General features: G+C 32.6%; 1 protein-coding gene across 1 annotated transcript in view; it reads right to left on the bottom strand.

Moving 5' to 3' along the window:
• Positions 1 to 27,624, bottom strand: part of LOC127720799 (uncharacterized) — a 100,028-nt gene extending 72,404 nt beyond the window's left edge. The window contains exons 1-4 of the mRNA XM_052227584.1: positions 27,542 to 27,624; positions 25,864 to 25,933; positions 24,766 to 24,867; positions 23,675 to 23,759 (exon numbers count right to left, since the gene is read on the bottom strand). Coding sequence (XP_052083544.1) covers positions 23,675 to 23,759; positions 24,766 to 24,867; positions 25,864 to 25,933; positions 27,542 to 27,624 — 340 coding nt within the window. The remainder of the gene's footprint in view (positions 1 to 23,674; positions 23,760 to 24,765; positions 24,868 to 25,863; positions 25,934 to 27,541) is intronic.
• Positions 27,625 to 27,904: the final 280 nt, after the last annotated feature.

Here is a 27,904-nt window from a genome sequence, read left to right as displayed (position 1 = left end):
TAAATCTACTGGATCGTTCGTACATCTCTTAAAACGAAGCATTTCTCCTTTAATTGTGCCTTTGAAAGTAGAGTATGGATGGCACGAGGATCTCTCTAAGTACTGATAATTTTCAGTTTTTTGTGGAATGTCGTGAGGTATCAGAATCCTGTTTCTCTAAAGCCTGGGCCTTTGAATACAAATACATCTCAAAACTGTATTTTAGTTTGTTATTTCTCGTATGTTAATTTAAGAAGTGTATGGTGTATGTTTGCATGTTCAAATAAAAAAAATGTGCTATTTCATCATCTGTACCTTCATTGTAAAAAATTAAAAAAAACCATCGTCTCTAAACCTATCAGCCCCATCTTATCTGCTCTAGATTTGTTGTACTGATCTATTGGTAGTGTTTTCCAAGGGGGTATTTGCCATTGAGAAATTACCGGTAAAACCTGACGCCTACTTAGTCAGTTTTGATATAAAAGAAATGTACAACAACATGTCAAATGCAGAAATGATTGACTCAGTCAAACATGCTTGGCCTACGATAATTAAATGTAAACATGCGATACCATTGTATATTGATACTTCTAAAGATAGTTCTAAATAATGAAAATATGTTTAATGATAAAGTTTACAAAACTTCAACTGGAGTTCCAATTGGAAATAGTTTATCACCTGAAATTATCGATCGGAGAGTTTATGAAGTCTTAAATAGTATTTAAATGACTTTCCAAAATAAACAGAAAATATCGAGCCTATATAGCTTTATAAACGATGTCTTTTCTATTTACAATGAAGGTACAGATGATGAAATAGTACAATTTTTTGAACATGCTAACAGACACCATGCACTACTAAAATTTACATACGAGAAATCACGAACTAATATGCAGTCTTTAGATGTTTTGATATTCAAAGGCCCAGGATTTAGAGGAACAGGATTCCGGAAAAAAATAAGCAGAACATTATTAGTACTTAGAGAGGTCCTCATGCCACCCTTACTTTCAAATGCATAATCAAAAGAGAAATGCTTCGCTTTAAGAGAGGTACGAATGATCCAGTAGTTTTGCACACACAATATGCGTTATTTTCTAAACGCCTTATTAAAAGGGGATATAAAGAAAATGAAATTAAAAACTGCAAAACAAAGAAATGACACACTAATGGTTAAACCAAAATCTGTATAACAGTCGCCTCCCTTGGTATTACATGTATTATGTATTGTGGTACTCTAGACAGAAAACACACTACAGGAACAATATATAAAAAACACTGGGATAAATTAAAAAGATGACGAAGAGGCAAAACTTTTATTTGATAAAAGACCTCTTTCGTTTTCCATATGCATAAAAACTTGAAAGACACAGTAACATCTGCAACTCTAGGTAATTAACATATTGCAAATTATGAAAATATATTCTATACTATGTTTGTTGATAACATGGATAGAAAAGAAAAGGTATAGAAAGGTTTAAGTCAAACAGATCACGACGTGTCGAGAACCTTATACAAATTACAATATTTTTAGGATTAAGTGTCACCATGCAATGGCTTGGGCTCCTGACGATGGACATGGCCATGGTCAATTAGTTTATTCTAATTGGTCTAAATAGATGCCCAAAACACCTTGTATTCTATGGAGTTGGGTGCTTGGATAGGATTTGACAACAATTTATTGACACATCATACGAATGGAAAACAACAGTCATATTCCTGACTTGATACTGGCATTTCCTTATGTAGAAAATGCTGGAACAAACCTAACTGGTTTTATAGCTAGCTAAATCTCTCACTTGTATGACAGTAGCATACAATTCCATTATATTGACAAGTATGTATGAGCAAAACAAACTGACATAATATTTAGTGTTTTTTGGTGTTGTTAGGGATGAGAAACATTAACACAATTGCGGGATGTAAAAATACCGAGCCACGACAAAGCTTACTAAATAAGCGCAGTCAATGTTTTAATCAATCTGAATCAAATGACATTAAAGCAGATTCTTTCAAGGTAAAATTATGTGTAAACCATTACGTCCGTGAATACATCGGGCCGTGTGGTGACTAATGGTCAGCAATTGTTTTTCTTCTGAAATGATTCTACGAATATTATCTTTAAAAAAAACACTTGATTTCTTGGACATTATATTGTTATATTGTCTTATATGCTTTATATGCTCTTCATTTTCAAAAGTAAAATTGTTACCGTTCATGTCATTAAACTCTGCATGTTCTTGTCATATTTTGTGCTACTTTTTGGTTCAAATTTAGGACATGCAAGCGAAGAATGGTAACTCAATTTTTTTACTGAAAAATATCGAGAGTGGGCTGCAAAAATTAAGGTAGATTAGGTTATCGTAACAATACATACATGTACGATATTTTTCTAAAACCCACATATAAATAACTTTCAGGAAAAAATAGCTTACCTGTATTACAAGAAAAATCTTGTAGTTTAAAATCTGAAATCAACATTATCCGTGATATAGATATGTCAAATCATACTTGTGCATAGCAAATTTATTTTGCAGTACACAGAATCATTATGTTGACTGAATATTTGCAACTGTTGTTTGTTCATCTGACTTGTTGATTTAACCTTCTCTAATACTTCCCTTGTGTTCTGTAACAATACCATATGCTCTGTTCAATACTGTGTTTGAAAAAAACAAAATACCCTTAAATCTTGATATTTTCCATTGTTAGGTAAGCATAAATACGATTTCAACCTTGGACCTAGCAATAGCGGTAAAAATATCCAAGTTGGTAGTTATGGGTGACTGAAGGAATTCAAATATGAAGCAATCCCTAAAATATATTATAAACATAATGAGATTGGGTATGATTTCCAATAAGACAATTATTTACTAGAGGTCAACGAACGAGGATGTGAACGTCTATAGGGCACTGTACGGCCTTCAACAATGAGCAAAACCTATACCGTATAGTAATGCTTTTATAGGTTTATATCCCTATAAAGACAAAAAGCTTTGGTATGATTGCCAATGAGACAACTCCCCACCAGAGATCAAATGACGTATCCCGTAATTATGGTACTCCGGTCACTTAAGGACAATTTTTTTATTTTATTTTTCTGTAGACTTAGCTTTGTTTTTTAATTACCGTGTATTGTCAAGCTTGGTTACTCATAATTGTTTCTCAGTCACTGAATATACGATGTTGTTACAAACTGAATCAGCTGATCCCGTTTGTGTACCTTCAAATTCTAATGGCGCCAAAACCACGTGACACATTGGATCGTCCAGACCAATCAAATTGCTCTATTGTCAATTAGGTGATTTTTTAATCTAAGGCAATTATATATTTTGTTTGTATGATACTGCTTTGAAATTGTTTGCAATGAATTATGGGGTTATTTAACAGGAAACCTCATTATTTACCATAAAATTTGACATCAATGGGTTTTGTTTTTTTTATGAATTTTCATTTATGGTCAGAATATTGATCTCTTTATATTGAACAAGATATTTTTTTATTAAATATATAAAGTACAGAGATTGGAAAGCATGTTGATATATACTAGTATAGACCAAAATTCTCTCCATTAAAAAAATATATATTACACATATTAATTAAAGAAACAAACAAATTAGCATTTATAATAATCAACACTTTCCTAATGTACCCAATACTATCACATAGTGCCCACTTTGTGAAGATCAAACTCGCACTATTACATGTCTATGCTGGCATAAACTATGTACATACACATCATTCACCCATTATTTCACAATATTTAGTTGCAATTCTGGTTTACTGAAATCAACAACTTCCAAAAATTCTTACTCTAATTTATTTTTGTTGTCTTCCTGTTCCTGTTTATCTGGTCTTTTACTTAATCTATCTTACATGTTGTTTTTTTTTGTCTGATTTCATGAATAGCAAACTTTCTTAGACTTACCATTGGTACTTCTACTTTAAGCTCCTTCATCTTCTTAATAATAAATGTTAATACTCATAAAAAGAGAACTTGGTGCAGAAATATCGAGTATTGTTACCCATAACATCAACAGTAGGTACTAAACAAGAAAAGAATTAACTTTGAATATGTAGCAGAATCAGATCTGTTGTGTATTCAAAAGAAAGGTGCATTAAAGAGCTGATGATAAAGTATTTGTAAATGTGATAAACACTTAACATGCTTTCTTGGTTTAAAGAAATAGATGATTTGAATTGACAGCAAAAATTAGACAATACATACAGGTACTATTTATTTAGAAGTATACAGGTATACAAAAAATTTAAATGTTTCAAATCAAATATATAAATTTCTGAATATGAATAAAATTATTCTAGAAACAAATTAAAATAGTAAAATCTATCACATTTAACATAGTGTGACTTTCTGCCATTACATGACATATTTATTAACAAATATGAAATTTGGGTTAAACAAGGGAGATAACACCACATACATATACATACTTATTCGTTTCTATTACCTTGATATCACTCTAATTGGGTCAACTCAACTTGTTTTTTTTTTTAATTAAATTTCAATAAACAAAGAGAGACAGTTTTTTTTCCAATTAATGTACTAAAAAACATATATTGTTTTTTTAACCTACTCCATACTTCCTGAACAAAAATATAGCATGTACATGTGCACTGACAAATTGTGTTCATAGTTTGTTTCCCAAAGATTTTCTTTCATTTTAGATGATTTTTTGCGGGAAAATGACTTAAAGACGTAAGGTGCTTGTCATTTTGAAATTCTTAAAAATACGATTTGCTTGGCCTGTTTGGTCTGACATTAAGTATGGTGACGCGTAATGGAATGTAAACAAAGCAATGGAGGCAGGAAGAGGGGTTTTCTGAAGTTCTGAAATGTTTTTATGGATTCGGAAGTCAGGTTTGAAATGGTCATTAGAAAATCTACTTTTTTGTACAATACTTAAGAATAATAATGAAAACATATCTTTAGAAATATCATTTTATTTAGAAGTGTAGAAAAAGTGTATTCTGCACTAATTTTATACAATGGCATTAGCGTAGTGACGTCAATGCGGAGTTTTCCCGTGTGATAAGTGCAATAACAAAATCCGAACGAACCGACATTATGACCGATTATAGACTACGGCAGAATATAGCAAATAAAGGTCACCGTACAACCTTCACTAATTCTCAATAAAGACTGTTATACATGTAAATGTCATACAGATTGATACAAAACAATACCATAGGATTTGCGTTATGTCCAATAAGGGAAATGCATGATACCCTAGCAGCACTCTGTGAAGAAAAAGCGGAATAAATGCTGATTTGATTGATTAGGATCGTAATAAGTTTCAATTTTCAACTGTTCAATATAGTAAGCTGGACACAACACAAGCTTCAAAAAATAATTTCTGGATGCAAAACAAATTTTTTGGCAGAGGGGTCTAAATACAGCACAAACAACATTTTCCAAAAGACCAAAAAAGTGAAAAAAGTATATTTTTACAAAACGCATTTGACTAGCAGATCGAACAACGGATGTTCTTAAACCCTGCTGACTGCCATTAGCGATTGCCAAATAAGCGGATCACCAGATGTAACAAAATGGATCTTAACTATTAATTTAATACCAAACAGAAAACAATAAACTTGCGGAAAAGATGGTATACCGCAAACACGAGGTGCAAAAATTGGTACACAATATCCGGATTTCGACAATTTATGTCTCTTCAGTGATGTTAGGGATCGAAACGGTATTTGAAAGACCATATAATGTACCTCAATTTAGGATAGACTCTTGAATTCTGAAGAGTCGAAATAGGATGAACGGATCATATAAACCCGAAGGCAAATATGATACAGACCCAAACGAAAAAAATATAAACAAGTCTAAATTGAAAACAACGTTCAAACCTATGATTGTGTGGGATATAAAACAGCAATTTTTATACGTGTGCATGCAAAACAAATTACTTGGTAATGGGGTCTAAATACAGCACAAACAACATTTTCTAAAAGACCAAAAAAGTGAAAAAGGATATTCTAACAAAACGCATTTGACTAGCAGGTCGAACAACGGATGTTCTTAAACATGTGTTTTCAGCCTTGTATCACCATCACTGGTGATCCGATGGAGAAAATCTGTCGTAGAGTTGTCACTGGTTCAGACGTACTTATAATATAATTATTTCTGTGACTGCGTCCTACATTAATTTGTAAGATCCTCTACGATTGATAATTCAGCTGATCTGTAATATTACATTTTCATGCCTTATATATCATGTACTTTGTGACGACGCTTAATAAAAAACTAACGAGGAAAGGTAACACCCGGCCACCGAAAGCTTGTTTTTAGTCGAGCCTAGGTGATCGAGTGGTCAAGCGCGCCGGGCATAGTGCAAGGCGATTTGGTGCCACGATATCTCAGTACCATGTGTTCGAATGCCGGCCAGGGAAGAACAAGCAGATCTAACATTGTTTGGCTGTTATTTAGATGAACTAGATGAATTGAGGTAATTTATATGGCTTTCCAAACACCGTTTCGATTCCTAACATATCTGAAGAGACATTAATTGTCGAAATCCGGATATGGTTTACAAATTTTTGCACCTCATGTTTGCGGTATACCATCTTTTCCGCAAGTTTATTGTTTTCTGTTCGGTATTAAATTAATAATAAAGATCCATTTTATTACATCTTGTGATCCATTTATTTGGCAATCGCCAATGGCAGTCAGCAGGGTTTAAGAACATTCGTTGTTCGACCTGTTAGTCAAATGCGTTTTGTTTAAATATACTTTTTCACTTTTTTGGTCTTTTGGAAAATATTTTATGTGCTGTATTTAGACCTCTCTACCAAGAAATTTGTTTTGCATGCACACGTATAAAAATGGTGGGTTTTTCCCAACGCAATCATAGGTTTGAACGTTGTTTTCAATTTAGACTTATATATTGTTTTGCATGCACACGTATAAAAATTGCGCTTTTTATCCAACGCAATCATAGGTTTGAACGCTGTTTTCAATTTAGACTTATATTTTTTCGTTTGGGCTTGTATTATATTTGCCTTCGGGTTTATATGATCCGTTCATCCTATTTCGACTCTTCAAAATTCAAGAGTCTATCCTAAATTGAGGTAAATTATATGTCCTTCCAAATACCGTTTCGATTCCTAACATCACTGAAGAGACATTAATTGTCTAAATTCGGATATGGTGTACAAATTTTTGCACCTCGTGTTTGCGGTATACCATCTTTTCCGCAAGTTTATTGTTTTCTGTTTGGTAATAAATTAATAATAAGATCTATTTTGTTACATCTTGTGATGTTTTTTTTTTTGGCAATCGCCAATGGCAGTCAGGAGGGATTAAGAACATCAGTTGTTCGACCTGTTAGTCAAATGCGTTTTGTTAAAATATACTTTTTCACTCATTTGGTCTTTTGGAAAATGTTGTTTGTGCTGTATTTAAACCCCTCTACCAAGAAATTTGTTTTGCATGCACACGTATAAAAATTGCGCTTTTTATCCAACGCAATCATAGGTTTGAACGTTGTTTTCAATTTAGACTTGTTTATATATATATTTATTCTTAGAAGGGTTTAAGAGGTGTTTTGATACAAAATAGGTATTAAAACAGACACTGTATTGATATACAAAAGAGGGACAAAAGATACCAGAGGGACAGTCAAACTCATAGATCGAAAACAAACTGACAACGCCATGGCCAAAAATAAAAAGACCAACAGACAAATAATAGTACAGATGACACAACATAGAAAACCAGAGACTCAGCAACACAAACCCCACCAAAAACTGGGGGTGATCTCAGGTGCTCCGGAAGGGTAAGCAGATCCTGCTCCACATGTGGCACCCGTCGTGTTACTTATGTTATTACAAATCCGGTAAATAGTCTAATTCGGTAGGTCACATTCGTGAAAAGGGAGGGTATTGTAGTTACGACATAAGGAACATATCCGATATCATCTGTGAAACGGTTATTCCATAACGGTCAACCAACTCGTGATGGCGTCCGTAAAATTTACGAAGGGATGACTTCAACTTCACCATTTGGAACTCTTGGTTTAATAGCTTACTTGTGAGCAGCAATCCTCTATCAAGGGAATCATGATAGGAAACAGAAGCCCGGGAATATCGTATCAATTGGGAGATATATACTCCGTATGCAGGCGCTGCTGGAATGTTGCTACAGAGAAATGGAAAGTTCACAATTGGGAAGCTGAAATCATCTCTTTTGTCGTAAAGTTTTGTTTTCAACCGACCCTCATTGTCAATATCTAGATGTAAGTCAAGATATGAGGCAGACTTAACTGTATCTGTAGTATCCTTTATCTCTAGTTCGATGGGATAGATTCGTTCAACATAGTCACCAAATTTTGTATTATTTAGTGAGAGAACATCATCTGTATAGCGGAACGTAGAGTTAAAGGATATTGCTAACTTCTTATCTTTCTTCCTAAGAAGTTCTTGTATGAAGTCAGCCTCATAATAATACAGAAACAAGTCGGCAAGAAGAGGGGCACAATTGGTTCCCATTGGAATTCCGACAGTCTGTTGAAAAACACGTCCTCCAAACGTAACAAATATGTTGTCAATCAAGAAATCAAGCATCTTGATAATGTCAGTTTCAAAGAATTTTTTGTTTGAATCAGAGTGATTCTTTACAAAGTAGGATTTATCCCTCCCCAAGACAAGATACTTGTATCTACGTTCGCCATTCTTTTTAATGAAACAAAGTAATACCAACTCTTTCAATTTGTCTTTTAGTTTGGAATGGGGAATACTTGTGTAAAGTGTAGAAAAATCAAATGTTTTAATACTATTGCAAGATGAGAGAGTCTTAGATTGTATGTACTCTAAAAGATCTTTGGAATTTTTTAATATCCACATCTGATTCACGCCACCTCTAGAATAGGCAGTTTCACAATAACTTTGGAGCCCGGCTTTGATTGCTGATAAAATAGATGTTAATAATTTAGAAAGAGGTTTCGTGGAGCACTTGGAAGACCCAGCAATATACCGTTGTTTGTAAGGACACTTATGTAGTTTAGGTATCAAATACAGTGATGGAAGATCCAGTTCTTCATCTTTGGTTGAAATTCTAAAGAAACATAGATCAGACCTATGATTATCCAGGATTTCCTCTTTGGTAAGTGTCGTGAGGGTATATGTTCACAAAAAATAATTTCAAGTTTTTTTTAGTTAGGAGGGTACAAGTGAAAAAATCATTTAAATGAACAGTGGATGGGCAACTGTAGTTTAATGGAGAAGCCATTTATTTTCCTGCAGCAGATATAAAGTGTCTACTGCCAATTTAAACATTGTGATTGTACAATATGTAGCTATGAACAATTCAAAATATACACTTCATGACTGCTTCAAATGTCACAGCCAAACATCCTGTCGACTTGTTGAAACCAAAACTTTAACCGAAAATTTGACGGACAAATGGCCGGACCAAAGAACAAAACAACTGATCGACGAACTATCTAACAAATGGATGGAATAACAGACGAATAGATGGAGACACAAATCATACTTTATGCCACCTGTAATTGAAAGCAAGGCATAAAAATTTAAAAACAATGTCTTGATTCTTGATTTTTTTACTCATAATTTGTCAGATGTGAATGGTCTTTACCGTTAGTTTTCAAAAGCCCTCTTATCACTATCGTTAGCATCAAATAAGCCTAAACAATATTGATGGAGTAAAACATTTATCGTTATCGTTGTTTTAAGCACATTTTATTGTTAAATGTCATTTAGGTTCAAGCATTTGATTATTTTTCCTTATAATTTTTATAGACAAATATAATTATTGAACTACATACCAACCTATCCTATTTTGCAACTATAATTGTACATCTTCCCAAGCCTTATTTTGCTTGACATATTTCAACAGTATCTTTCATGAAGGTGAGGTGAACAGCATAATGTTAATATAACTCTTTTGTATGTTTTGCTGAGACGGACAATCAATCAATTCCAATTTCCGAGAGTAAACATCATTAAAGAATCAGTTTTGATATCGTTTTTGTTTTAACATCTAATGAAATGTTAATTGATTTTTATAAATGTACAAATGTCATGAAAACAGTAGATTTTTTTTGGTACAATTAAATAAAGTATTTAAAACTTTTTTCAAATTAAACACATAATAAATGCATAAAATCACGAAATATATGAGGGGACAACATCTATATACCTGAATGTGAATTTAAATGCTATCTTCTTTTCATTCTTCAAAAAAGAGCGGAATTTGAAGTTCAATGCTAGCTTCTTTTCATTCTTCATGAAAAGCTTCTATATGAAATCTGCCTTATAAAATTAAAGGAGCAAATTGACGAGAAGAAGAGCACAGTTGGGTTCCATAGGAATGCTGAATGTCTACCGAACAACACGTCCTTTAAATATAACAAATAAGTTTTCAATTCAGAAATCAAGTACCATGATTGGGTTTTTTTTACGTTTGATTTATCCCTCCCTTTTATCTACTCTGGCCATATTTGCAAATGACACAAATGATTTATTCTAATAAAATGTCTTAAATTTAAGAACGAGGAATACTAGTGATAATAGTAGATAAGACAAAATAGATTTTAAGTACCCACATCTGATTCACACTACCCTAGAGTATATAGTTTCATGATAGCTTTTTAGCCCGGCTTTAATTGCTAATAAAATTGATGCGAATAACTTGGAAAGAGGTTTCGCGTCGACATCGTATCCTTGATGATGTCTGTGTCGGACTCTTTTTTATACTTTTCGAAGTCCGAGCCAGTATGCGTTGAAACTTCTTCATTTCATGCATTGTATGCTTCTGGTGGCTAATGTCATCTGGGACTAAAACGTTCACCAGCTGTGACGTGAGACGAGTCGAAATTTCAATCTCTCAAATTACTCTAGGTCCAAGCTGAAATAACTAAAAACGTTATTAACAACATTATTTTGGTGCATGTGACTGGTTAATGATATAGGGGTATTTAAAAACTCACAATATTCATTATTATACCTCAGTATGTATTTTCTATACAAAATCAAATACGAATAAAATGACTTTTTCCCTAGGGTCAATAGTTCATCGGAAGCAAACGTTTTCCCGAACTTTTTTTATTCTTCGGGTGTTTTCTAGCTTTGACGTTTAAATACTTCGTTATCAGAGACTTACTAATAAGATTTATCTGACGCCACAGCCAACATAGTTTTGTATCTCTTTAAATAGGATTTAGATATTTGTCTTAGATAGTTTGGTACAATAAAACAGTTAATTAACAGTTATTCCGGGATATAGCCATTTCATTTTTCCCGAGACAATGAATATTCCCGGCACCCCGCGGCTATATCACTTAACACTGTTAAATAACTGTACAATAATCAACAACAGTGATCCCTGTTTCGTGTTAATTTATCAAAACGGTTTATATCTTAAACTTCGTGTTTCTCCTGCATCGACATGGACGTTTTAGTTGGGTTATGTGATACCTCCTCGCGTAATAAACTGCTAGTATATATATATATATATCTAATTTTCAGAATGCTAAAACAGCCAAAGACAGAAGATTAGTCCAATTTGCTTTCAGGTCAAACCGCTTATGTAGCATGCTTTTCAGCATCATGTATGTGCAGTAATAAAACCTTAGTTTTAATGCTGGGATGAAGGACTTTTTAGATTTCCGTCCAATTTTGGAGTAGCACTAATTAGTTTTTGAACTAATGAGATGTCGGAATATTGGCATGTCGATGAAAATGATATAAAAACATTGGGATGAACTTAGAAAGAGAAAACCGTAAACTAAATATTAACATGTTTTTCTGACCAACATGACAATGATAACATGCCTTGCTCCGTTAGTGTCCCAAATAAAACTAATCCATGCAATTTTATTGTTCTCATGCTTATTCTTTTGCTTTGTATTGACGTCTTTACCAGGTTTAATCCACCATTTTCTACATAAGGAAATGCATGTACCAAGTTAGGACTATGACAGTTGTTTTTCATTCGTTTGATGTGTTTGACGTTCTGATTTTGTCATTAGATAAAGGACTTTCAGTTTTGAATTGTCCTTGGAGGTCGGTATTTTTGTTATTTTACTCTTTATTTTGTACAGCTGTTGTCCATTCGTTTGATGTGTTTTTGCTTTTGATTTTGCCATTTGATTAGGGACTCTCCGTTTTGAATTTTCCTCGGAGTTCAGTATTTTTGTGATTTAACTTTTTAACTTTGAGATGAAAAACGCCAATAAAAGCGCCGTTCCTTTGCTTTAGATTTTGTGCGTGTATGCATTTTCTGTCATGAATTAATACACCAAATTCCTTCTTCGCCGTTGTATAAAAGGATTCCTTTTAATCAACGTTGATAACGTTTAATTTGTATCTATTAATGGACTTCACTTTTTAAAATTTACTTTAGAGTTCAGCATTTTTGTTATAATTTGTTAATCAAGTCACGTCATACTAGTTCTATGAAACTGTCTGCAATAATATTTAATCTAAAATAGACGGAGGATTTAAAACGATAACAATTCATCATGTGATGTATTATTTGAATAGTTGATCTCAGCAATAAGTATTCGGAAACTAGAGAACAAAATAATAACATGCAGTTTGAGCGATGACGCACAAGAAAGACGGAAAATAGCAAAGGGATATTCAAACTCAAAAGTTGAACACAAACTGATAACACCATGGCAAAAAACTAAAAACGACAAAAAGACAAACAACAGTTTGGAAAACGCACAATAGAAAACTAAAGATAAGAAACACGGTCTCATTTAAAACCGGGATGATCCCAATGCTCAGGAAGGGTAAGCAGATTCTGATCAATATGGGTCACCTATAAATGATAGATTGTGACATTTCAGCAAAGCGTGCCGTTCACTATAATAACTTATTTTACCACATTGAACTTGCAATATTTCGATAATGTAGATCTACGTTTGTATCTGATTTTTATGATTTGATTCAAGGGCAATACTTAACCATCATTTGAACCAGCTCTGTCAAGTCGAGGCGATATTGCTTAGCCAGAAGCTTTTACCAGAGGGAAATTAAGAAACATTGCATATATGTATCAACTAAGCTAGTAAACGTATAAAAGACTAGTGCCACCATATCCCGAGCAACTTTTCATAAAGCATAAAGAAAAGTTCAGCTTGAACTTCAAAGCTGTCTAATGCAACAACTCTCGATGGAATACCGGGGTATAGAAGTTGAAGCCTGATTTTTTTTGTCTGATTGATACGACCGATAAAACCTTATATATATATCAAAACATGAACACTATCCGATAGAAACAATCCGTACATGATTAGACTATATACGGAATTATGTATATCTCTAGTATATCCCAGTGTAGAAGTGTTAAATTTTTGGTCGAAATATGTGTGGTATTAGTATACTAGATATTCTTTAATTTTTTATTGTGTAGGAAAAGTATAGCCTAAATTGATTTTCATCGGAAAACCTTTGTTGCCAAAGCTAAGTTTAAGAAAGGATCGTTTCTCTGTGACATCGTTTCTGTAACGGGTATTTCAAAACATAAGTTTTACAGAGAATAGAGCAGTGAATATAGCTTCGTGATGATGTGATTAATATTCAACGGCTTGTGGATAAATCATGTAAATGGCAGAAGGTCATTATCATTACTAAAAGGAGACATTACGGAGAGAACTTAATGTACAATGAAGATGATCATGCCTGCAACTTAACCGAGGAGCAGGGTTGAAAATGTTTTTCGAGCTACAGAAAGCACTCGATAGAAAACCCATATAATAAATTTTGCCATTGCAACCATGGAGTGCTGCAGTTTTCAGTTGTCGAATCACGTAAAATTCCTTTTTTCTACTGGGAGGTGTTGCAAGATGAGGATTGTTAGTCCTGATGTACATTTTTCGACGATGAGAACTCGCATAGAAAGAAATGAAAAAATATTACTGATTGAAATGTTAATGAACAATATCATTCACATTGTTGTTTAAAATGTCTGATCTATGACTGGACATTCGTTTATTCAGCCTTCCTTACGTTTCACCAACAACTGAAGGTGAGGCAAGATATTGTAATAAAATAACTCGTAAATTCAGTATCTGTTATCAAAATTTTACATGTAGAATTATACAGCGCTGTTCAAAGTCATTAAAATCCAAAATGTCTTGTATTAACTGAATTGCACACGACCATATTATTGAAATTTTTATTAGAATGATCTGAATTTTACATATCCTAGTTATTTGTCATGTCTGGTGATATATGTACGTCTGCTTTTTCAAACGACACCGTGTCCTTGATTACGTCCGATCCAGTATTCGTTGTGATCTTCTTCATTTTATGCATTGTATGCTACTGGATGGATAATGTCCCATGGAACAAGATTGTCCAGCAGCTTGTGATTTGAGACTGAAAAATCAGGCGAAATTTCAATCATCACCCTAGCTCCAAGTTGAGTTTGTAAGTACCCTAAATGTGTTCTGAATAGCATCATTTGATGCATGTGACAGAGAAATAATTTGGGGTCCTTATAAACTCACAAAAGTTCGATATTCAACTCGGGTGAAAAGTAGTTCATATTTTGCAAGTTGGATCTAGCATTTTAGACAGTTTTTGTAATTCAACCTAAAAACCGTCAAGGAGAAACTTAACAATTTTGACAAATTATTAGTAAAAACTACCAATGTTTGATCCTTTGCCAATCTTGGAGGTAGGTATAGTCGTGCAAACTCTCTAACTTTACATGCTATTTCGTGGAGTTCCTGTGAATTCTTTGCAAATATGCTGATCTGACAATTCTTCCAATTTTAAGCATCATTTGCCATTGCACTTTAAACCTTACATAAAAATGGAAATGTGATATGATAACCAATGAAACAACTATCCACCAGAGTCCAAATGACAAGAATGTAAGCAACGATAGGTCACAATACGGTCTTGAAACGTAGGTAAAACACATTCCGTAAACATTTACTTACACGGCATTTGTTTTGTATCCTTAAGTTATTTGACTTGCACTGAGATGAGATATTTTGCTCTATATTGACGGACTCATTCTAATTTTGAGATGAAAAACACTAATAAAAGCACCATTCCTTTACTTTGGGTTTTGAACGTATATGGATTTTGTGTAATGATTCAATACACCACACTCCTTCTTCAAAAAAGGATACATTTTAATCAAGTCACGTCATATTAGTTATAAACAACTATCTGCAATAATATTGAAGTTCAATGGACGGAGGGTTTAGAATAATATAAAGTCATTATGTGATGTATTATTTGAATAGTTGATCTCAGCAATAAGAATTCAGCGACTAGAAAACAAAATAATAACATGCAGTTCGAGCGGTAACGTAAAAGAGAGACGGAAGAGAACAAAGGGATATTCAAACTCAAAAGTCAAACACAAACTGATAACACGAAAAACAATCAACAGTCTACAAAAAACATCACAGAAAACTAACATTGTCATTTCTTAAGATATTACTAGTAGCTATGGTCTAATTTTTAAAGCATTTTTTCTTTTTTTCCTTTTATAGATCCATTCGCGGATTTAATCAAATTAGAATAACTAGGTCAATGGGCTTTATGTTTTTTTTAAAATCATCCCAAATATAGCTGAACTATTATTAAAAAAAAGGACCAAAACTAAAAAAACTTCACATTGACCAATGACACATGAAAATGATGTCAGGGTCAGATGAACCATTCCAGTCGGACAAGTACACCTTACTTTCATTCCATCCATATAACATTATAGTTGACTTATTACTTATATTACTGAGACATGATCCTGACCACAAAAATAAAAAAAAATCCCAATGAACCATGAAAATAAGGTTAAGGTCAGATGAACCCTGGTAGATAGACATACACACCTTACAATTATTCCATTCACCAAATAAAGTTGACCTTTTACTTATAATATCTGAGAAAGGGATTCAACCATTAAAAAAAAACCTGGATCAGTTATCCTTGAAATGAGTTCAAGGTCAGATGAACACTGTCTAACGCACATGAATTCCTTACATTATCCCTAATAGATTTTTTTTTTTTTTTTTAAATTTCAATTATTTGCACATGACGTATAGTTATTCACATCCTATGCATAGTATTTCAATTCGTATAAGGATTACTATATAACATTACCAAAAGACATTAAACCATTTAATAGACAACCGTTAATAAATTAATTCAAGAACGTACTAATAAACACAGCTAAAATAATTTGATATAGAGCTGAATATGATTGCCAAACAACTGTTGCTTGGATCGATAGTATATAGTGTCTGTTGTTAACTTTGTTGTTATGACAATAGGAGTCCAGGGGATCCAGCAGTTCTCCGCTATACCGAGTCTTTTAATTTTATAAAATATATATTTTTCTATTCATAAGTTTTCTTTTAATTTTATTTTATAGCTATCATATTGGATTGTTCAATTATAATTTGCTTCTATAAATATATAATTTTGTTAACGGAATTATTAAGTTTCTTTTGTCATTTTATAGGTTTTTGTAAATCCATATTAAAGTTAGATCTATTTCTATTTTTTTTTCAAATATCAAGGATTTAAGGTCTTCCCATAATGTTTATATATACGGACAAATCTAGCATATTATGTTCTATTGTTTTGACCCCTCCACATCTAAAACTGCACTTATTTGTATATTTGACTTTTACTTTGAAGAGAAATTCGCTCGTGCCGAAAGTTCGATGAGCTATTCTGTTTTGCAACCACTGCAGTTTTGAGTTTTTCGTAATATAAAAGGGCAATACATTGATATTTATCCAACTGAAGTATGTATTGAGAAATAAGGATCATTTTTGTCACATTTTTGTTTACGGTTTGACTACATTTATCTAAAATATTACACATATGTTTTGAGCTTTTTGGGATTTATTTTTTTTATAACTGAATGCAACACTTGACAATTTTCTCTCTTTAGATCCCTAAGACATGTATTATATTCTTTTAAATATTTTTTATTGCAAAAATTAAACCTTGACATGTGAGGAAATTAGTTTTGATATTGATTACATTTTTTAAGTAATCAAAAGTCATAAATCAGCCGCACTTATTTTTTCAGCCAATCTGTATATAAAACTAATTGATTACCAAGCTTTATTCCATCCTTCTTTCATATATTTGCCTGTGGTAATTTGAGATTTATCTTGTAAAGTTTGAGGATCATTCTAAGCATTAAATACTTCTTTCCAAAATGGATTTTCAGCTTTTAACCATCGGCCAAGAAATTTTCAAATGTTCAAATTTTCTGAAAAGAGAAATAGTTTCACAAGTTTTGAATTGTTTCTATTTAATTCTTCTTATCCAGGTTAATTTGAAACCTTTTATGTAGTTTTCAATGTTTACAATTTCAGATCTCTTGTACTGTGTGGTTGGATATAGTGTCTGGCTTGTTATCCCAAATAAAAGAATATGTTTTTTCCGTAAAGTATTTAAACTTAGTATTAGGTATTGGTATAAAATATTTAATTTTGATATTATAAGTCTTTTTATCACTGTTATTTTGCAATTGGGAAGAATATTTTGTTTGGCTAGTTTTTTTTATAATATTTGCGACTTGTTTCTTCTTTGGTTCTCAGTTTAAATGTTCAAATTTTATTAATATCCACGGATAAATCTGCTGTGTAAATCTTTTGAAAGCACACTCCAAATCCTACTTTACACAAACAGTATCTTGGCTAAACTTATTCTTCCAGGTCTAAACAACCTTGGTCTTGTCTAAATCTATATTTAGGCCTGATAAAACTTCGTATTCGTCTAGACTACGGAGAGATGATAAAAAAAATGTAGTTATTCTTACACTCATTATAATTGAAAAATACACTGGATAAAAAAACCTACAATTTTTAACGGTCGCTGAACCATTAAATTAAAGTCAAGGACAGTGTACATATTATATACATGATGCGAAGTATCCAGGTCATCGACGGGTGCCAAATGTAGAACACATTTTGCTTACCAACACAGAGCACATGAGATCTCCCCGGTTTTTTGTCGGGTTAGTGTTACAAAGTCTAGTTTTCTATGCTGTGTTTTGTACTGTAGTTTGTCTTTTTGTCGTTTTTTTATTTTTTGCCATGTCATTGTCAGTTTTCTTCGTCTTGTGAGTTTGAATATCCCTTTGGAATCTTTCGCCTCTCTTTTACAAGCTTCTGCTTCATCCGCTGGATAACAATCACTTTGTCTCCCAGGCGAGACAACAAATCTGATAAAACACTCTTGCCGGTTTCACGAAGTTACATTGTGAAATTTCATTGAAATCAGCAGTATTGGTTAGAGGCCTGTGAGTATTTGAAATCGTAAGACCGTCATCGGACCAAATAACAATTTTAAGCGAATAGGTGGGTCTTCCATGCCTCTTTTCATTGTTGTTGAACGATTTTAGAAATTTTCCGAGTTAAGATATATCCCCTCCATTGCACAACGTACATAGATCCCATTACAACTAAAGAAAGGGAGAGCATCTCCGTCCAATATTGTTTTTAAGAGAAACATTATTACCATTGATAAAATGCTAATACTAACTGTAAACCCCTTCAAAAGTCTTCAAACGTCTTCAAAAGTTTGTAGTATATCCTACCTCTTCAATCATGTAAAACATTAAGCCACTTTCCTTAAAGTCAGCATCATCAGATCTACTCGTGTAAAAAATTGTATATTGTCTAACACCTACATTTGTGCTTCATACATAAATAATAAAGAATCTATTGTAATTTATATTCATATTTTCAAAGTAATTGTTTTAAACAAATAAAAAATAAAAACAGCAAAAATACCGAAGTCCAAGGAAAATTCAAATCGGAAAGTCCCCTATAAAATGGCAAAATAAAAAGCTCAAACACATCAATATGCAGTAACGATAATACAAATTGTACATTTACTGAGTAAAGAATCATTCAATTCTTTTTAACTACACTAATATCGTGTAAATAAAACATTCACCAATGGATTTACAAAAATACTGAAATTTAAGGTAACTTCAAAAAGAGGAAGTCCAAAAAACTAAAAAAACACAGCGCTCGACTATATCTACCAACGGAACGATTTGGTACATGCATTTTCAAGAAGATAAAAGTACGTATCTTTAAACATAACCACAATCGTTGTTACAAACATCTGCAGAACAAATCTTTCGATTTTCAAAGTCAAAACGATTTCTTTGATTTTTCAATGCATCTTTCTTCTTTCTGTCCTTCTGAGGCACATGGGAGCTGCTGTTCTCCCTGTGTATGTTTGGAAACACTTGGGCCACAGAAATTCACTGGAATAATAATGGTATGATATGCTGTTGATCCCTTGACATCGGCTTTAAACACATATTTGAAATGTGTAGGAGGTATTGTTACAGGAACATAATGTGTTCCATGAGGATGAAGTACAAAGGCGGATCGAGGCACCTGTGTTGAATCAAAACGACAATCTCTCCCAAAATCATTCTGATAACGTGGAATTTTATTTTTCTCGCCATAACTGTTTGTAGAACTATTTTCTGATCCTAAATACCGACTGTATTCAGTGCTAGGGATAGAAGAAGTATAGCTTATTATTTTTTGCTTTCCATGTTCATTTTCATCATCCATTGAATCTAAAGATCTATTACTTTTGGGATGCCAAGGATTTCTTTCTTTAGAAAACCTTTTTGTAATATTGTGCTTAAATTTGTAAGCATGTGACTTATGGAAATCAATCTTGCTTCCATTACTGCCTTCGGATGAATTCTCCTCACTGGAGCATAAACTGCCTCTTGACCCGTTACCTTCATCTTGCTCTGTTGTATCCTCTTGATCAGACTGCAGTATAATGCATGATAAGCTTCCTTCTGACAAGGACTGGCTTCTGGTACTGCTGTATCCTGATGTTCGATTGGATGTTTGTTCTGATCGCCTTAACAAGGTACGAAGGTGTTCATCTTGTTTAATCATTGCCATGTTGTTTTCTGAAATTTCCATGCCTTGCAGCATTTGACCATTGCTGTGTGAGTTAGAATTTGAAATTTGTGCTTCTGACGTCCAGGAGTCATCGGGCTTTTCAGCTTGGACATCGGAATTAGTTTTTACTACAACAGAAAACAACTAAATATAATGTTTATACTATCGGTAGTTGTACATTTAGATGGAAAAACCTTCCTACATTATTATCCTAGACACAAGATCAAATTGACATGTCTTGTTGGAGACTATATATTTACCTTAAGGTGTTTTTTAATTCATTTTTATTTATTATTAGCAACACTTTTAACATAAGTATTAAAAATTATCAAATAACTAGAAACTTGTTTATCGATTTTATACATAAAAACAAAAAAATAACTGATGCACCAGGAGCACATGATACGTCTGTAGTTTGCGTCCAAGATAAAAGAATAAAACAATTAAATAAAAATTTCAAATATGCTTACTCTGTAATAAAATATACTACATATCTTTTATATAAATATAATAACATGTACATAATCCGATTTGTTGGAAAGTAAATTGGATATACAACAATCAAAACTCACCCAAATCTCCTAGAAAAATCAATAATTAAACAAAGAAGACTGATTGATTACACCATACACATGTATAATATTTTAAAACCTCGTTAGAGTTAAGGCTTTGCCCAAACTGTCTCATCTTCTTCAGACGGAAAATGCATTGACTGTTTGCATTAGCAACAAACTTAAAATATACTCAAAGCAATTCATGAAACATCCAAGACAAAACCATTTATATTACAAGGTAAAAGATTTATCATGCAGATCTGTAGTGCAAAAACTAGTACCTGACCAGTACTTATCGACTGTTCAACCAATCTTAAACATAACCGAAGATTAATTTGAAAATTACATCACCAGTTTTTAAACGGTCCACCCTATTTATGAGTATCTATTCAGATAAACTACAGAACAACTGGTCATGAAATTTTCTTAATGACTTTCAGCTTTGCCTAAGACTATGAAGAAGAAGTCACAACTAATATGGAATATAGAGTATAGTTTCTACATGTACGCTGTATTACAGACTATTGTCAAGACAGTATCACATAGTGGAAATAAGTAATTCAATGAAGTCTAGTTCATACGCTAATCTGAACTCAAATTAATACACAGTCATACATCATAACTACATAGATTTAGAAGTCTACTATTTCTAGTAAAATTCTTACTTTCAATGAAATCGAAACATCATAGAAAATAGTCTGTTAATACAGTTATTCCACACGTCACACAAATGTAACAAGAGAAACATTAGAATTATCTTTGTTTTTCGTGTGCATCTGTGAAGCAGTGTTACCGTATTGCATGTTGAGGCTAATTACAGAGCACAGATCCATGATTTTAAAAGAAATAGATGCATTTCCTTGAAAGAACAAAATGAATCTCGAAAACAACTGTATTAGTAGAGAATTGCAAAATGTGAAACAAGATGGATATTTGTTAACAAAAAAATTATCGTCTCGAGACTAAAATTTCATGAATGTCAAATTCCATCAGTTGAAAATAAAGGTATTAGATAAGACCAAGACAAGCGCATTTTTGAACTGGAAAGAAAGTTTATATTGGCTGTTGTCTGCTCTATGTTCGGGTTGTTGTCTTTTTGACACATTCCCCATTTCCATTCTCAATTTTATACAGTATGAAATGGACAAGATATTTTAAGCAAATTGTTGTAAATTTCCACATCTGTGAGATAGAAGTGGTGCATTTATATGGGTACTGAGGATATATTCACGTAAAATGTCAGGAACCCTTTCTTTTGCCCAAAACACTTGTTTTATAAAGATATAGAAACTTTTATAAAACAAAGAACATCAGAGTTTTTTGTCAATGCCTTTATTGATCAATCAATGTGGACCAAGACCATAAGAAACACCTTGAAATCATATTTAATAGATAGGGTTTTGATAGACACAATTTGAACAAGAGTTACTTCCCTTTTGTCACCTTGATAGAGGTTCAAGTGCAAACATTTGTTTACAAATAAACCAATTCAACTTGTTAAACTGACCACACTAGACTATAAAAAAAATGTTTTTCTGAACAACTTTTATTTTGTTTTAGTCTTGTTTTATTCAATAGTACCATCTATCTCCAAATATCAGACCTATGTCATATAGGAGGACTGGAAACAAAGAAGGAAACTGTTATTTTCATGAAATTGTCTGAGGTCAAAGATTTGGCCATAAGTCATTTAAGTAATTCAACTGAAACAAAGGTCATATGTTAAGAGAAATTTCTTTAGTTTATCATATGAAATTATAAGCAAATCTCATAATGTAAATTCAGAAATTATTGCGTGTTTTTAAAATTGCGAATTAATGGACTAAAATGCGAGATTAATTATTGCGATTTCAGGAAAATCTGCACACATTTTATGTATCAGAATAAAAGATATCAATATGCAAGATAAAAGAATGTGAGTTCTTATTATTGCGATACCCATTCAATCGCAATATTCGCATTAATAAAAACCTCACAATAATTTCTGAATTTACAGTAATCTCAAATCAAAAAAAGTGCTCACAGCATAGAATTAAGTAATAAGTGACTCCTCATCTCACAACATTTTCTAATACAAAGAAAGTTATATATCTACAAGGAATCAAAACAAAATTAGGATTACTTTCAGTAAGAGCAGGCATGTTGATTGATTAGCAAGAACATCTGACACAATTTTGAAACAAAGCAATCAAAAGATTAATGCGGCTGAGTATATTCAAATTGGTCCAGCAGTTTAAGCAAAACTTTTCTGAATTAACGGAAGGACGATATAAACCTAGAGATGGCAAGTTCACAATGATCCTTTGCGCAAGACGAGTTAGATGTTAACAACATGTCATGTCGCTACACATATAAGAATGATTTGTACCTGTTGATAACCGGAGAAATTTCTTGCTGCTCTGTTCTAAAAAGTTTGTCATTCTCTGATAGAAAGCATCTTTAGGATCCAGGCAATCTGTGTCGATTATTTGTCGTAGTATCTCCTCCTGACATTTCTTATATCCCATGTAAATATTTTCCTGACAGCATGGGTTAGCTCCACCACCATCCGGTGGTAATTCTTTCTCCATCATTTCTATAATCATATAAATGCAATAACTGAATATGAGGACTGATGATTTTCAAAGGATAATAAGCATTTAATATAAGTTGTATGTATGATGTTTGCAAAAGATAATACACAAAGGACTAATGCAACAAGATACAATCAACCCTGCTTCAATAAAACTTTGTTATAACGAAATTTATTGGAACCAGAGGTAAAACTTCGCTATAAACTTAATTCTTTATATAACATATTTCCCTATACAATTGTGACGTTTGTTGTAAACAGGTTTGACTGAACTTAATATCAATGTCAATTCAAATACTGTAAATTTATGAATTATTGCGAATAATACCACTGAGTATCGCAATAATAAGAACTTGCATATTGATATCTGATACTAATATCTGAATGCAGAATTTTCTGAAATCACAATAATCAATCTCACATTTTTGTCCATCGCAATAATTTCTGAATTTACAGCACTTATTCATTAAATCATTAAATAGAAATATAGAAACCAGAATGTTAAAATCATATACCATGGAATTATGACTAATGAGAGGGAGTTTTAAGTCCTGTCTGACCTGTAGAAGTTCATTTTTTGGTGAAAATATAAAAGCTCCTTTTACACTGAAACTTTTCAATACATTAACCTTCATGATGTTTCATACCTCTGAAATTATGCAAGTTCAACAGGTTTCGTATAAGCTTGGATGCCATTTCTATTATCTCTGTCTTCTCAATACGACCTTGACCCTGAATATAGAGGTAATTATGTTATTTTTTTGTAATTTACTGTGAATACATTTATATATCTAAAATGTAAAATTTTTGAGGATTCAGGAAAAATTGATTTTTTGTATATATATTTGATTTTATGGTTTTGACAAATGATACGGAAAAGTCAATAAGACATTTGTAAATGAATGAACACTCAGATACGAGGTTCCCCTTCACCTACGCAACCCATATTCATACTAATGATATAACGAACTATTCAACCTCAATACTTCAATAATAAACAAAATCAAAGTGATTGTGATCACTGAAGGATAAAGATTGCTTTCATTTTGCAATTTTGTGAATATGAAATAAAAAATTGAATTGTATTTAGCTAGGCACATTACAAATTTGAGTTGGAGTTATCTTTCTTTGTTCATTATTGTACATTTGTAGTTGAAGCTATGTTTATCACAGGTTTATACACCTTATACACCATGCATGACTTATGTAAATTCTATTAAAGTAAATTCTCCTTGACAAGTATGGTAATTCAAAAATGCAATTTGAATATCTCATTATAGCATATCAGTAATAAATTGCTTGATTGATTGATTGATTGGTATTTAACGCCACTTTCAACACTATTGTGCAATTTCGTGGCGGTCAGTTTTTATTGTTGGAGGAAGCCGGAGTGCCCGGAGAGAACCACCGACCTTCGGTAGGAAAACTAACAATCCTAGTCAATATGAATTTGAGTCGAGTGCACCTGCCACGTGCGGGATTCGAACTCAAAACCTCAGTGTTGACTGGCTAGTGATATAATGACTGGATAGGATCTAAAGAATGATCACTTAACTGCACTATTATTTTTGAACTATGAAACCTTGGAAGATTTAGATATCAAATCAGTACCATAAGGTTTTGAATTCATGCAATCCTTACCCAAAAAGTAGAACTATGAGCTATTGCTCACTAATGATACCCCCCTTTAAGTATTCAGTAAATAAAACAAAATTTAATTTTGTTTTTAGTATTTTACCTGTTTCAAGTAGCTTGGTGGGATAAGTCGACTGAGTTCTGCTAAGCAATTATTCATGCGATCTCGTCGCCTCTTTTCTATGATTCTGTGCGACATTGGATCCTTTAATACCAAATGACAATTTTTTAAACCATAAAAAACTCTTGCTTTAATAGTTTTCAATACTTGATTTGGCAGCCCAACCTCATCAGCCAGATGGCATGGGTTGGGTATTTGTTGGACATTTTATTAATGTTCTAATAGCATGTATGTATCTGTACGCCCCACAAGGGATCCGAATTGGAAATAAAATATGATTAATGTTTAATGTTATTAACGTAACTACACACACAAGATCTTACGGATGTGCGCTAGTCTTAATTCTATTCTTTTGATAATTCAGATATTTGGAATCCTCTGGTTTGATCCTTGTGGTGCCCGTTATAACCCCTTACTTTTCTTATCATAATTTTAATACATATAGTTTTATAAGCCATTTGGAATATTTTATAAAATCTTTTAACTTTTCATAGTTTTTGAAAGAAATAAAGTGCCATTGTTAATTGTATAAAAAATCTACAATCACTTGCCGCCAAAATTTAAATTTCATTTTTTTTTGTTACGTTATAATTACTATCAATTGAAAGCATTCTTTTGAAAAAAAACTTGCTATTTGAGACAGAGTATCAAACATTAAACATCCTTACTCGTTACAAGGTAAGGAACTATGGTGCTTTGGTTGTTTTGGTTATTTAAACATTATTGCGCCTTTAGGCAGTATTATTTGCATTTGATATATTTTTGAGGGTCAAGTAACGAACTATTTTAAAAAGAAACAAATTTAATTTTGCAGTGATGTGTGAGCTTTTGCTGTTTAAGATCTCTTTGTGGTTTTCTGATGAAAAACTAAAATAAAAGTGGTGTTTTTCGGCTTAAGGTGTTCAGTGTTGTCAAGTGCATGTAGGAATTTTGTGTCAAGAACTAATTATTACGGTGTTTTTCTTCCTTATCAAAATAAATTAAGTGTCCTAGTTGTCTAAAAGCTGACAGTCAACTTGTTTGGCATTCTAAATCTTATAACTCGGGTTTATTACAGACAAGATATTATAGAAAAATTACCCGTGGCAGTTTAGCTTTTTTTACAGACTGCATCTCCAATTCATCTGGTGATATTGCAAAATTCAAAGGCCTGAAAAAAACAATTACATGTGCTTTACATACACCTGCCCAAAATCTTTCTTATATTAAGTTGTGTAAGAGGTCATTGACAAAGTGTCGTAAAGAAATGTAATGCATGCAAGAGGACCAAATAGATGGTAAATTAGCTACATAAAGGTATATATTTGGTTCAAAATGTTGAGGAAAATTAACGGACCAACATATGCCCTTTTTTTCAAAAGCCGAAAAATTACTTCACAGCTTTTTAGCTATAGTTTGTGTTGTATTTGAGAAATTTAAGTTATTATCAATATTGGAGCTTGATAATCAATTTAAAACAATATCGGTTCACTCCTTTTGCATATAATTATAAGTTTTTTGTTATTACGAAAAAGAGAGGCGAAGGATACCAAAGGGACATTCAAGCTCATTAGTCGAAATTAACTGATAACGACACGGCTAAAAAAGAAAAAGGACAAACAAACAACAGTACACTTAGCACAACATAGAAAACCAAAGAATGAGCAAAATGAACCCCACAAAAAACTGGGGGTGATCTCAGGTACTCCGGAAGGGTAAGCAGATACTGCTCCACATGTGTCACCCGTCGTGTTGCTCATGTTAGTACAAATCCGGTGATAAGTCTAATTCGGTAGGTCACTTTCTGGGAAAAAGGGACGGATTGTAGTTACGACAATTGGAAAATATCCGTTGTCATCTGTGAAACGGATATTCCATAACGGTCAACCAATTCGTGATGGCGTCCGTAAAATTTAAGAAGATACGACTTCAACTTCACCACTTGGAACTATTTGTTTAGTTGCTTCCTTGTGAGCAGCTAACCTCTATCAAGGAAATAATGATAGGAAATACAAGCCCTGGAATATAGTATCAACTGGGAGATATGTACTCCGTATGCAGGCGCTGCTAGAATGTTGTTACATAGAAATGGGGTATCAGTTCTAAGAATATTAGACATTAATGCAGCTTGTGAAGATTTTCCTTCCTTAAACTACATGAACATTTGTATTTTTTAATTGATTGAGGGTTGAACGTCTCTGATAAGAATTAAGACAGGGTATTGAAATAGCGTATGTTCTGTGCTATTCTATATGTACACAGTAACAATTAAAAAAATACTTTTCTTTAATGATTTGTTAATGGTAACAACTTTTAAATCAAAACAATTTACAGCTCTTATTAAAAGATAACGTAACTAATGTAACACAGCAATTTGCAGATTCTATTTAAGTAAACAAGTGATACTGTAACCATTGCAACCCTGGGAAAAAATACTTACAGTAAAACGTTACCAAACCCTATACCTCACAATATGAATGTGTAACTATTCTTATGTAGCGTTACAAATTCTGATATGTTGATTTTAGGATTCATTTCTGGACATATATATGAGAGTCAAGTGCCAATTTCCAGCCTCGAAAAATAACTTTTTGATCGACATTTGATTGAAAACATATAAATATAATAGCTTTGAAACTTATGAAATTATATATTTTGTCCATTTTCCTCAGAGTCCTTAAAGTAATTAGAAAGTCTTAACAACAAATACACAATGCGTGATAATACGTTTTGCTACATGGCCTCGGAAAAATCAAAACAAATCTGAATAGCATCTTACCTTTCTGCAATCTCGAGCTTTGTTCTCTTTGCTGCATGTTTGTCAATGAAAGAATCAGACATTGAATTTTCACATGTATTCATTGTGAATACATTAGACACAATAAAGTCAAACAGTCGCAGTTCCAACTTTGGTAAATAAAGACCACAGCACATCTAAGGTGTCATAAAATGTATGCATGTGACGTTGGGCTATTTCTGATTGATGTTACGTTTGTACATATTAAGCTCCTCCTTCAAACAAGTCTGCCCAGCGGTCGAGTTAAAAAAAAATATGATTCAGAAAAGCTTATATTGTAATTTACTTTGATTTTAGTAAATAAACCAGTTGAAGGAGTTGTAAACAGTTTGGATAATGTTTACA

Source organism: Mytilus californianus, unplaced genomic scaffold, assembly GCF_021869535.1.
Source record: "Mytilus californianus isolate M0D057914Y unplaced genomic scaffold, xbMytCali1.0.p SCAF_1, whole genome shotgun sequence".
NCBI classification, from domain to species: Eukaryota; Metazoa; Mollusca; class Bivalvia; order Mytilida; family Mytilidae; genus Mytilus; species Mytilus californianus.
Note: the sequence above shows the minus strand (reverse complement) of the source record. Positions and strands in the feature narration are given on the sequence as shown.